Source organism: Limulus polyphemus, unplaced genomic scaffold (genome assembly GCF_000517525.1).
Source record: "Limulus polyphemus unplaced genomic scaffold, Limulus_polyphemus-2.1.2 Scaffold185, whole genome shotgun sequence".
Classification (NCBI taxonomy): domain Eukaryota; kingdom Metazoa; phylum Arthropoda; class Merostomata; order Xiphosura; family Limulidae; genus Limulus; species Limulus polyphemus.
In genome coordinates this window covers 200796-214519 of record NW_013665795.1, presented here as the reverse complement: position 1 = coordinate 214519, position 13724 = coordinate 200796, and the positions used below count along the sequence as shown (strand labels likewise).

General features: G+C 32.8%; 1 protein-coding gene across 2 annotated transcripts in view; it reads right to left on the bottom strand.

Annotated features, from left to right (window-relative positions):
- LOC106478146 (calcium-activated potassium channel slowpoke-like) overlaps positions 1 to 13724 on the bottom strand; it is a 96160-nt gene that overhangs the window by 63582 nt on the left and 18854 nt on the right. For both annotated transcript variants that reach the window (XM_022381680.1, XM_022381681.1), the window contains exons 3-6: positions 13106 to 13126; positions 6146 to 6242; positions 2351 to 2462; positions 1210 to 1361 (exon numbers count right to left, since the gene is read on the bottom strand). In XM_022381680.1, coding sequence (XP_022237388.1) covers positions 1210 to 1361; positions 2351 to 2462; positions 6146 to 6242; positions 13106 to 13126 — 382 coding nt within the window. The remainder of the gene's footprint in view (positions 1 to 1209; positions 1362 to 2350; positions 2463 to 6145; positions 6243 to 13105; positions 13127 to 13724) is intronic.

Sequence of the window (13724 nt, the reverse complement as noted above, 5' to 3'; positions counted from 1 at the left end):
AGTGGGATTGACCGTCACATTATAACGCCCCCACGGCTGAAAGGGCGAGCATGTTTGGTGGGATGCGGATTCGATACAAAAAAAAAGGACAGAAAACAAATAAATCCGATTTGATGTAACAAAATTTCACTTAGCAGCAGGCTAATTTTATTTATAAGCTGCAAAATAGGCTTATGTCTAAAGTACAACATTTTTGTAAAGACATCACAAGTATCAATTAATCATATATGGTTGGCAAGAAAGTCACGTTGAGTTAACGTGTCAAAGTTATTACTTGATATGATTGGGATGACGTCAAATGATAAGAGGTTTAAATTTACAACTTAACTAGTAGAAGATAAGTTCAAAGTGTGTCTTAATATTACGTCATAAATATACGATAACGTCATGTTGTCAAGGAAATCTGATATAAGTAGATTACGTGTTAAGCTTATGATAACGTTATGGAAACACATTCTAAGCTAAATTAAAGTTTAGTACAAACATTTCCTCAATAACCCTTAAAATTGTTATCAACTCAATCAAAACTTTAAAAAAATTAACAATATTATCAAAACAATAAAATTTGATGCACATTTTATAAGTCCATAATGCTGATGTAAAATTTAGGTCAAAAAGTTTTTAACCAATTACTTATGATTAACAAACATTTTAATGGCATGTCAAGTACCACAGTACCTTTAACCTCTATACTTTTCAGAAATTTATAAAATACGCTTAATAGGACTGTTAGGTAAAATAGTTGGATGTACATGTTTATGTTGTATCTTTATCTAAACGTTAACCTCCTTCCGAGAACAGCGGAAAAGAGCCTTTTAGGCTTGTTAAAGCAGTCATTATATTTCATTACTGTGATAAAATATAATTCATGTTCATGTTAAACAGTGCTAATGAAACTATGTTGACCAGAGCAAGATAAAGTCAGAACTATAAATAAAACTGCCAATTTTAGGAATTTTGTATTTTCAATCAAGTACGATCTCATTATAAGCATTTAGACATTAAAGGAGAACATTCGTTCAAATGCAAAACATCAAATAACAAGAGTGAAATATATTAAAAACAAAGAAACGAAATCCCATGTTTTCTAATGTTTATAAAAGTTAATTTTGAGCAGTTTCAATGTGTATTTGTATAAGCAGAGAATATTCAGATATTTTACAGAAATTAGGTTCCAGTGACATTTTACTGACATATACGAGCACTCACCAGGTGGATTATTCCCGCGGCCGTTAACCACACGCTGATAACTATGGAAATCAACTGAGCCAGCCGTATGGAACTACTCGTCTTGAGTACGTTTAAGTATTGCAGAATATCAGGCACCGACATCAGCCGCAACGCTCTTAAGAACCTTAGGCCTAAACATAAAAAATAGTTAGAAATCCAAACCACTAGAAATTAAAACGTGGTTTAATTCTAAAAAAATGAAACTAATTAAAAAACTGAGCATTGAGGTATACATATAGGAAATTTTTCTTCTTGTCCTCTTACTTTATTTGACATATTTTATGCAATTATTAGGAAGAAAAATGTTGTTTAATAAAGCTACGATAGACAACAAACATAAATATAAGTTATTAGTTTAAGAAATGTATCTATAAAATAGAGAACGAAGCAACTGTGAGTAAGAAAAACCGTCGTAAAAACCGAAAAAGCTTTCACATTAAAAAAAGTGGACAACATGAACAGAGAGCCTAGTTCAATCAGCCAGAATAAGAAAATATAACGTAAATGATGCGACTCACCTATTCACGTGTGCGATCGTTAGATCAGCCAGAACAAAAAAAGTCTCATATCATGAAAGGGTTGATTTACCTATTTTACGTGCAATCGTTAGGTCAGTCGGAAAATGGAAGTCTCATGTCATAAACGATTTGACTCACCCATTCACATGTGCGAGTATTAGATCAGCCAGAACAAGGAATTATCATACCGTGAAAGAGTTTACTCACTTGTTTTACGTGCAATCGTTAGATCAGTCAGAAGGTTGAAGTCTCATATCGTGAAAGATGTGACTCACCTACACACATGTGAGAGCATTAGATCAGCCAGAACAAAGAAGTATCATACTGTGAAAGATTTGACTCACCAGTTTTACGTGCAATCGTTAGGCCAGAAGGTGGAAGTCTCATATCGTGAACGATTTGACTCACCTATTCACATGTGCGAGCATTAGATCGGCCAGTACAAGTCTCATACCGTGAAATGGTTGACTCGCCAGTTTTATGTGCAATCGTTAGGCCAGAAGGTGGAAGTCTCATATCGTGAACGATTTGACTCACCTATTCACATGTGCGAGCATTAGATCGGCCAGTACAAGTCTCATACCGTGAAATGGTTGACTCACCTATCCACGTGCGATCGAGATAAATAGAGACAAAGGACGGTGGAATGGTGAAGTAATCCACAAAAGAATATAATTCAAGCATGAACCATAGTTTATCGCTTGCAGCTATAAACTGAAAAGAAATTACAAACTTGATTGAAATTAGCCAGATATATCTTGTAAGCTCTGAAGTGAAAATAACAAAAACTTATATAATTAACTTAGATATATCAGCATATTAGTTTATAAAAGATACTCCACCCTCCAAAAAATTACAGAGTTTCATATAATTAGTGATCGGAATTAACTTAGTGAATTTAAAGGTTTAAGATAGCGATTCAAGTTAAATTTAGTTTTACGAAACCTTAGTGACACAATCACTGCACAGCTTTTTAAAATAGTCCCTTGATGGGTCAGTGCTTAGTTCTTGGAGTTATAGCGCTACAATCGGGGGTCGACTCCCTACGGTGAACAGATTGGCGTAGGTAGCCCATATTGTAGCTTTGAGGTCAACCAACAACAATAACAGCTACACAGTAAACTTGCAACAAGGCTGCTAGAGACCTATGTTCACACAGTAAACTTGCAACAAGGCTGCTAAAGACTTATGTGCACACAGTAAGCTTGCAACAAGGCAGCTAGAGACCTATGTGCACACAGTAAACCTGCAACAAGGCTGCTAGAGACATATGTGCACACAGTAAACCTGTAACAAGGCTGCTAAAGACCTATGTGCAAACTGTAAGCTTGCAACAAGGCTGCTAAAGACCTATGTGCAAACTGTAAGCTTGCAACAAGGCAGCTAGAGACCTATGTGCAAACTGTAAGCTTGCAACAAGGCAGCTAGAGACCTATGTGCAAACTGTAAGCTGGCAACAAGTCAGCTAGAGATCTCACGTGAGTGGACAGCACACTAGTTTTCTAATATAGAAACCCAGGATCGAATTTGCTGCCGATATCATAACACTAAGTATCTTCACAACTTCCCTGAAGATATCAGTAAATTATCAGTTGAAATAAGAAGTGCATTAATTGGTAACCACTACTTTCAAAAAAAGGCTATTAGTATTCTCGTTAGTGTTTTAAAAATTTCACTAGCCTCCCTCCCCCCAGTGGCACATCAGTATGTCTTTGGACTTAGAGCGCTAGAAACCGGGTTTTGATATCCCGGGTGGGCAGAGCACAGTTAACCTGTTGTGTAGTTTTGTGCTTAATTATAAACATTATTGCCCTCAGTGGTACAGCGGCATGTCTGCGGACTTAGAATGCTAGAAACCGGGCAGAGCACGGATAGCCCATTGTGTTGCTTTGTGCTTAACTTCAAACAAACAAACAAAATTTTACAAAAAAGTCAAGCCACGACTTTGTAAAACGTAATAAATTATGTACGATTACGTGAGTGTTTAGGGAATCTACATAATAAAAATATTCATCCAAGGAAAAGTGTTGGTAAAAAAACAAACAATGGTCGAACCAGTGACACTAACCCTTACACAGAAGTATCCATAAAGCTAGTATTGTGAAGAATAAATGAAACAAGTTCATGCATAATAACGCCAAATCTTCAAAGAAACGCTTCCCAACTGGAAACTTTTATATTGAAAAGGAAATCGAATACAATCCTGTAACAAAAGTAAAGCACTCACTTGATGAAACGGTAGGCCTTTCTTGGTTAATAATATATAATAAATCAAAGAAAAAAAAATTCAGTCACTGCAGAGACGTGTTCTGAACTACAAGTTATATTTCACAAGATTCTCGTATTCTTTTCATACTTCAATACTATAGACACAATTCTGCTTTTATAGCCCGTCGTTCATAGTTCGTGTGTGTACAAAACTTCCATAAAGACTTAACCCTAAAATAAGCTATTTTCTAAGCTATTTATATGCATGAAATTTATGGTAGGTTTACGATTTTGTTAGTTGGTTACAAGGTACCTGATAACATGTGAGTTACACATACACAAAAATATATACAAAATGCCGAATGTTTATATATATATATATATATATATAAACAAAATCCATATCTGTATTAAAAGTGAAAGAAATGTTATGAAAAGGAAACAAAAATTAAGTTATCCAGTTGACGAATCAATGCATTCTAACTATAATAGGTTTTAGTGTTGTTTTTTTTGTTGTTGGTGTTATTGATTTATAGTATTACGTACTTCTCAATTTGTCATATAGAACTGGCTTCATTAATTTATAGACTACTTTGTAGTTCTGATCTATAGAGTAGGTTCTGTTGATCAGAAGTAACTTTTCTAAAGCTAGACAATGAGTTTTTTTATATAAACTATAGAATATTTATACTTCAAAGTCATTACCGTTCCATAAAACCAAACGCCAATACATTATTAGAAACGTAAAAATACCGCTCTGAAAATTGACAGGTCATTGTATAGTTCTTGATTAAACTCGTATGAATGGTTCAGGCCTTAAGAAACATTATCAAGTTAGAAATAATGATGTTTCAGATAAAAGAAACTTATATGGTCTTATTATTAGTCGACAGACAATTATCTCGAATATCGTATCATTGTTTCATAGAATTACATATATTCATTACGAAGCACGTACATTATTGCACAAAATGCATAAATAAATCATTGTCTGTATATCAAGCTTGAGTAATAATGGCTAATGACTAATGAAATTTTCATACACGTGCGCCAAAGCCCATAGACTTTAAACTAGCCGCAAATTAAATCGTGACCAGGATGTAAATATGATATTGAGCCCACATTTAATAACCGTCGTATATTACGTATTTAAAATAATAAATTGATTATTTAACTTAAACTATTTTTATAAACGATGATAGCATCCCATATTGCAAGCTGTATACATCAAATTAATGAAAATAAGTCCTGAACCAATTCACTGAACTTTCCAGCAAAGACAAGGCATTACAAATTGAAATATTATGAATAAGAAGGATAAAAAACAAAGTTGAAGAAATATAATAAGATGAAATCAATGAATATATTACGATCGTCTTGATTCGAACAGTATGTTAAGCTCATGAATTTAAGCTTATATTACTAGCCTCATGCGTCCATTAAAATTAGCAATATTCCAGCTAGAGGATACGTACGACAACGCTTGATTAAAAAATAACTGTGTAATAAAGTTAACAAATTTTGTATTTAAAAAAACAAACATGTCAATCTCTTTGTATTAATGTTATCGCAAAAATAACAAAAAAAATAAGATAAATAAATAAAAGTAAATAGAAGAGCTCTCTCTGCTTGGAACTATGAGTAAATAGTATATGTTTGATAGTATTTCAGCGAACCAATTTAACATGAAAGCTATATTTAGTTCCCACGCTTCAAAACAGGTTATATAACAGGTATAGTTTACGCTAATATGTCGATAATTAGTTTATTTGAATTACAATGTTCACGCAAAGCTACACAAGAGCTACAGGTGCAAAACCATCCTTATTTTTTAACTGATAACCTAGAAGTAAGGAAGCTACTCAACGGCACCCACCGCCAAATCTTGTCTGACCAAATATAGGGATTTGACCATCACTCTTATACCGCATCCAAGGCCCAAAACTGTGGGGAGCACGTTTAGGGACAACGAGATACGAATCATGAACCTTTGGATTCACAACCCGGGCACGCTAATTCTCAACCGCACCCATCCATACATACCGATAAGACAAGACGATAAAATAATATAACAATTTAGATACATAATGAACCTAAATAAAAGTAAGTTCATACTGATTATACCTCTAATTGTACATTTATGTTAATAAATAGAGGCTATTTATATTTATAATTAAAATGGTACTCACACGTATAAAAAAGTAGACCATAAAAAATATATTTAGTGCTAAGTCTATCTGTTGAGTGGTGTTGGTTGACCATAGCTCACACTTCTCTACTCCTTTCCTGCAGAAGAATAAACAAGAAATAATACACTAGATACTTTTTATAAAGAGGTAAACTTTTCAAATGGTCTAAATTTGTAAACAAATAATTTACAACAATTAAGAAAAAAAGAAATTAAAGAAAATTAAAGACAACTAGAGCAAGTAATTGAGATTATGATACATGGGATGTTTTTTTCTATTTAAATGCTATAGAAATGTCAATTATGAGGAACAGACGTATGTTCCAAAAATCGCAAAATATTAGCGTAACAAGAAAATGTCGACCGAAGAAAAAGAAAAATTGAAAATAAAGATTCCGTTACTAAAACTTACAAATCATGATACATGTCTGAGCTATTTCAATAGCTGATTGAATAAGTTAAGCCTGAAAATATAATAATTATAGTCCTGTTCAAACTGATTTGAGAAATTTTACCAACTTCCTTTATTTATTTGAGAAATTTCAATCTCTAACCACAAAATTGAGACTGGAAATAACACTATTGAAGTTCTAGCGTTACAGCTAATTAAGTGTTAATACTTGTCCACCAGGTGGTTTACTTTTGAGAACAAATAAAAGTCTCAAAGCTCATCTGAATATCAATAAATCTTTATAAAAAAAAATAACTTCATCTTTCTAGAAAATGTAGTTACCGGAAATTGCATGAAATAATATAAAGACACGAGACCCCAATCATAATACAATAAAGTATTTTGATTCATTATTCATATTCTGTTTGTTTTGTTAGAGCAAAGCCACGTTAGGCTATCTGTTGTGTCTACCGCGGGGATCGAACTCCTGATTTTAGCATTGTAAGTCATTTTTGGTTATGTCAAAGTAAGAAGTTCGGATTACGCAATTAAAAAATTGTGGTGTTTATTTTAGCTACGTTTCAGATTATGGGTCTCTAAATGATAGCAGTTGCTTATCTGCAATATGTATTCATGTAACTTATATATAGATATATACATATATAAAGTAATATTTGCAATTTTTCATGGAAGTTGTAAACAAATACAGCCGGAAGAAAGTAACATTACTTGTAGACATTGAAGATAGATTAAGTTATAGTGTAACCGATATAAAATAAACATTCAAGAAGAAGCTTAAGGAGAAATTAAAGATAATGTTAATACATCCTACAAAATATATGTGCATCTATATATATATATATATATGCATATACAAACACAAACATATGTAGTGCAAAAATTATTTCAAAGACCAAATAAATGTATTAGGATAGGAAGAGAAAAATATGGAAACACGATATCGTGTTAAAAACAAGGGGCATTTATAAACGCCTGGTTATTTATATGTTGCAAAAAATTAGGTAAACTTTAGATTTACGGAAATTGAATGAAAATCTATGGTTATTGTAATCAGTCACATTTACTTTATGCCTTTAATATCCCACAATCTTCTTTTATAGCTAGCTTCAGTTATTGTGTTTAATTTATATTAGTGATTACGCTGGAATGCTTCTAGTGGGGCTTTTGTACTATTGATTTTTCTTTCCCTTTCTCCAAAGCATATGCTTATTGTTAATTGTATTGTATATTTTTAATTGACTTTTGTATTTTTGAGTAGGCAAATAAACGCTATATTGTTAATTGTATTGTAAATTTTTAATCGACTTTTGTATTTTTGAGTAGAAAAATAAACGCTATATTGTTAATTGTATTGTATATTTTTAATCGACTTTTGTATTTTTGAGTAGAAAAATAAACGCTATATTGTTAATTGTATTGTATATTTTTAATCGACTTTTGTATTTTTGAGTAGGAAAATAAACGCTATATTGTTAATTGACTTTTGTGTTTTTGAGTGGGAAACATGTTCGTTTTGAACTCATAATTTAAGTATCTTAAATTTTCAGTTAAAATATGCATATCTGAATTTTTTCAAGTGCTTGAGCAAGGTAAGTAAATATTTGTTCAACAACATTGAATTTAGCTTAAGATAAAAAAAGACTGTTTAATAGGTATAGAAAAATTTCAATAAAAGGTTTAGTGCTAACAAGCCTATAAGATATTGATATATTTTTATTTGTAATACAACAGTCTTAAATTTTTGGTTTAAAATAATAAAAACAAATTTACAATAAGTAAAGAAAGGTATATTTCTTGTTTTATAGTTCAAGATTTGGAGAAGAATATAATAATTTCTGGAAATGAAGGCAAAGTTTTAGCAGCATATGTAGAATATAGGTGTAATAGATATTTTCAGCATCGCTAATAACAATTTCTATCTCACAGATGGTTCTGTAGCATCAAGCTATAAGGCATGAAACGAACATAAAAATCAATAAAACTCATGCAGATGTTTTTCATGTAATGTCGATTAAAATATTATGGATTGAATATTAACTTTAATGCTCTCTTGAACTAATCCCTTGTTCGTATCTTTAATGGTTGAACGTATTGATATTTATTTGCGCAACTAAAAGTTGTGAAAGTCCCCGTATGTAATGCATAAGTTAGATGAACATGAATCTATTTGTCATTATGTAACATAACAAACACTTTGATGAGGGCAATTATTTTTGGAGTTGATGAACATGAATCTATTTGTCATTATGTAACATAACAAACACTTTGATGAGGGCAATTATTTTTGGAGTTGATGAACATGAATCTATTTGTCATTATGTAACATAACAAACACTTTGATGAGGGCAATTATTTTTGGAGTTGCTACCACGGTGACTCCTTTCGCCTGGTAACGTGTATAGCAATAACTTTTGAGAAAAGTAAGAAATATTATTTAATAATTTCAAAGAGAAATTATGGTTAATAATAACTTATAATCGTGTACATATGATAACGCGTTATTTGCCAGAAATCTTGAAATTTGAAAATGTTGTGAGAAAAATGTTGAAACATTTTCGCGTTTGTTAACCAAAGAAGCAAATGTTGTTTTAGTGTTGTTGTTTTTTTTAGAATGACAACAACGTTTGCATTGAAGTGTTTACATACAGATATCATTTATAATAGAAACCATAGACATTTAAATGTGGTGGCAATGATGAAACATATAATGATATTGTAAAGGTTTATAAACATCCCACTTGCGTAATGCATGGAACATTCATCATAAACAATACTTCTACGGCTATTTTCAGAGCCCGTTCATTCTTACCAACAGTTATATATTAGTATGCCCTGTTTTGGGTGCATGTTTATTAACCTTAAACTGTGCTTGTGCGTTTTTAAAGCTTCTTGTTGCTAAAGCGATTATGTATCTGTTTTAGTCCAGTTGTAATAACGTTGGAGAGACTATGTAGTATGATAGTTTAGATTTTGTGAATAGATTTACGACTACGGTCAGCTGAATATAAATGAGAACAAGAACGTAATAAGCTTTATGGCTTATTCATAAACTGTAGAGTTATTCTTGGTTTAGATACAATGAAGTAAGCATGCACCAAAACATAAGGAGCTGGTTTCACCAAGAATTAGATACAGTGAAGTAAGCATGCACCAAAACATAAGGAGCTGCTTTCCCCAAGAATTAGATACAGTGAAGTAAGCATGCACCAAGACATGAGGAGCTGGTTTCACCAGGAATTAGATACAGTGAAGTAAGCATGCACCAAAACATAAGGAGCTGGTTTCAGCAATAATTAGATACAGTGAAGTAAGCATACACCAAGAAATAAGGAGCTAGTTTTATCACGAATTAGATACAGTAACGTAAGCATGCATCAAGACATAAGGAGCTGGTTTCAGCAATAATTAGATACAGTGAAGTAAGCATACACCAAGAAATAAGGAGCTAGTTTTTATCACGAATTAGATACAGTAACGTAAGCATGCATCAAGACATAAGAAACTGGTTTCACCAAGAACTAGATACAATGATGTTAGCATGCACCAAGACACAAGAAGCTGGTTTCACAGTGCTTAGAACTTTTCTGTCTCTAGAAATAATTAGAAAAAACCCCTTTTCGAACAACGAAACACCGTATATAGTGAAATAAAAGTAAATACCACGTCAGGTTTGTGTGAACAATGGAGGAGGATACAGAATGTTCTGAAAAGAATATCTTATGATCCCAGTCAATCAGAAACCCATCCAAAATTACATTTTTTTTGCTGGAAAAAATTAGAGTTTGAGAATCGTTGAGAAAAATACCATAAAAAACGAATAACACTGCCGTATGTAAAAAATTCAGCTGTTTCGAAATCAGTTTTTTATTTTTGCGCGGCGCAAGTACGACCGAAATTACGAAAAGGCCAGGACCATGTAAATAACATAAATACAAAAAGAAAGTAAGCTGCAAAAACAGGGAAATGTGTTTACATTGTGATCCTCCAACTATATGTACAGTAAAAAATGGCCATGTTATCCCTTAAAGTATACGTGTAATAGTACAAAAGATCCAAAGGCCAGTAAAAAAGAAGAGGATGACCAGACAATCAGAGCTAATCGAGAGAGGCTCATTGATGGATTAGATGGCAGCTCAGATGATTAATCGTCTTCTAATGATGGCATAGGTTCTTTCGGTAGTGTATTGACCAATTTTGACAAATTGGAGAACATTTTTGCGATCTTGGACATAGAGCAGATCTCACTCAGTGTTTTTCCAAAGAATGATATCAAATGAGAAAAACTAGTTGAGTCTGAGGAAACACGACTGAGAGACTTACAAGTGTGTCGTCTTCTGCGTAATGGAGTTTTAAAGTTAGTGTGTCCATCTGATCCAGAAATGTTGCAGGGATTGCTTGAAGATCTAAAACGAATGGATAATAGGAATAAGATGGAGAAAAACGTTATTCAATTGGTCTTTTTGTCTAATACAATGGTTTCCACAGTTGCTCAAAGTATGCTTGCAAAAGTCCCTTGATCGACAATCACTTCATGATTTACTGCAAAAAAAGGTGCTTTGCTTCAGAGGAGAAATCATGAAGAAGCAGAGAACCAAGAGGAAGAACCGAGTGAAAATGTGTGTTGAAGAGATTTGGACATTGAGATTGAAGACATACTGGATGAAAATTAGAAACATGTTTCTTCTCACTAATTATGCAATAAAATTGATTGATAACATCATTAGAACTAAAATAACTCTAATATTTGCTAAAATCAAAGCATTCCGAATCTTTCCTTTGATTTTCTGGGAAGTCGGAGGTAACCGATCGTTTTCTCCTATATCTCTGCGACTAGAAATGATTTTTAAATTCTGAAAACTGCTCTCGCCTTTTTAGACAATTCCGCACCTATTGCGCATTTCCCCGTTTATTTTTGATATTTAAAAAAAAAGTGCGAACGGTAGCTCCAAGGGTTGGTTTTTCGCTGACCTGGATCTTATAATATCGAGGCAGCCAATAAAGATAATACAGACAATCTGCAATGAAGGATCTTATAATGATAATTAAAACAATATAAATATAGGGATTATCACTTCGATGCCATACGAGAAGAAATGCTACTTACAAAACTATCAATAACCTCGACTGCGCGGTATCATAAAGAAAGTTGATTATACAAAAGAATATGGAATTATTACCAAATGTAGTAAATGCAAGTACAAAAAAGACATAATTAGCTGGTTTCAGCAAGAATTAGATACAGTGAAGTAAGCATGCACCAAGATGTGAGGACCTGGTTTTACCAAGAACTAGTAGATACAGTGAAGTAAGCATGCACCAAGATGTGAGGACCTGGTTTTACCAAGAAATAGTAGATACAGTGAAGTAAGCATGCACCAAGATATGAGGAGCTAGTTTCACCAAGAATTAGATACAGTGAAGTAAGCATGCACCAAGATGTGAGGAGCTGGTTTTACCAAGAACTAGTAGATACAGTGAAGTAACATTGCACCGAGATGTGAGGAGCTAGTTTCACCAAGAATTAGATACAGTGAAGTAAGCATGCACCATGACATGAGGACCTGGTTTTACCAAGAACTAGTAGATACAGTGAAGTAAGCATGCACCAAGACGTGAGGAGCTGGTGTCACCAAGAATTAGATACAGTGAAGTAAGCATGCACCAAGACGTGAGGAGCTGGTGTCACCAAGAATTAGATACAGTGAAGTAAGCATGCACCAAGATGTGAGGAGCTAGTTTCACCAAGAATTAGATACAGTGAAATAAGCATGCACCAAGACATGAGGACCTGGTTTTACCAAGAAGTAGTAGATACAGTGAAGTAAGCATGCACCAAGACGTGAGGAGCTGGTGTCACCAAGAATTAGATACACTGAAGTAAGCTTGCACTAAGACATAAGAAGCCAGTTTCAACAAGCTTTGAACTAGGTTGCAGTTTCAAGTTAGCGTTAACCTTTGACTAGAAATAATGTTCATTTTAATGTTTTTTTCTGCTACTGTTTTGTCATCATTTCATACCTGATGTATTTAAACACTTCGTTAGAATGGTAAATGCATCAATCTAATGAGAAGTTTCTGAGATGCTGTGCAAAACTGAATTCAATAACATTACAAATCGCCACAAACAGTCTTTACCAGAACTACACTTAATGCAGCCCAAACATTTAACAGATTGTGAATTAGTAATAAAATATATATAGTTACACTAGTTTTACAAAAACGGGAAGGTGATAATAGGTAGAATGGTTTAGTTTTACTTTTAGATTTTAAGTAATACAAGATCAAGAATTATGTAAACCACGTTATTTTATCTAAGTACTGTAAAATTATATATTGAACATATTAAATGCTTGTCTACTACTAATAGCAATGCCTACTACCAGAGCATGCTAATTATTACACATTTACGGTAATGAATATAGTCAATAGCTATACATATGGACGCCATGTATGCACAAGCGTTTTTCTACGTGGCCCATGGACTCCAAATACTGTAAATACAGGACAATTTTAAGAGGACAGAAGTCACAGATCAAAAATCTTACTTACCCGTTTGTAGGATCCCCGGTGCTGAGGAAGAAAGCAAAGAAAAATAAATAGCAAGAGAAAAGAACAAAGTCATTTTTTTTTTTTTTTGCAGAGAAAGCATAGTGCTAAGTTATAAGTGAAAGAATAGTGCATAATAATATATGAAACTATTTAGTCATTTAACCATAAAAGAGTTTTAACGTAATTTTTTTACCAGCTTTTCAACTTTTAAGTTTATTGGTTAATTTCGCGTACTTTGTGTCCGACTTTAGAATTAGAATGACAAGAAAAATTCCCGAAACTTCTCTTGTATTTCGATATATATATGTATTTAATTTTACAAAGGAAAACAGTTTAAATATATGCATATAAATGTTCCTAACATGCGTGTTACATTTTATATGATATTCTATAAAGTTAACTATAATTAATAATCCTCGTATTACACCAATAATAATTTGCCTATGATGTTTTAACAACATTAAATGATTTGATAAACTTTACATCGCGAAATATACTTCAGAAAAACGTATTGATAAAAACAACTAATGTTTTAAGTTTGCTTGTAATTTCGCGCAAAGCTAGCCGTCCCTAATTTAGCAGTGTAAAACTAGAGGGAAGGAAGTTAGTCATCACCACC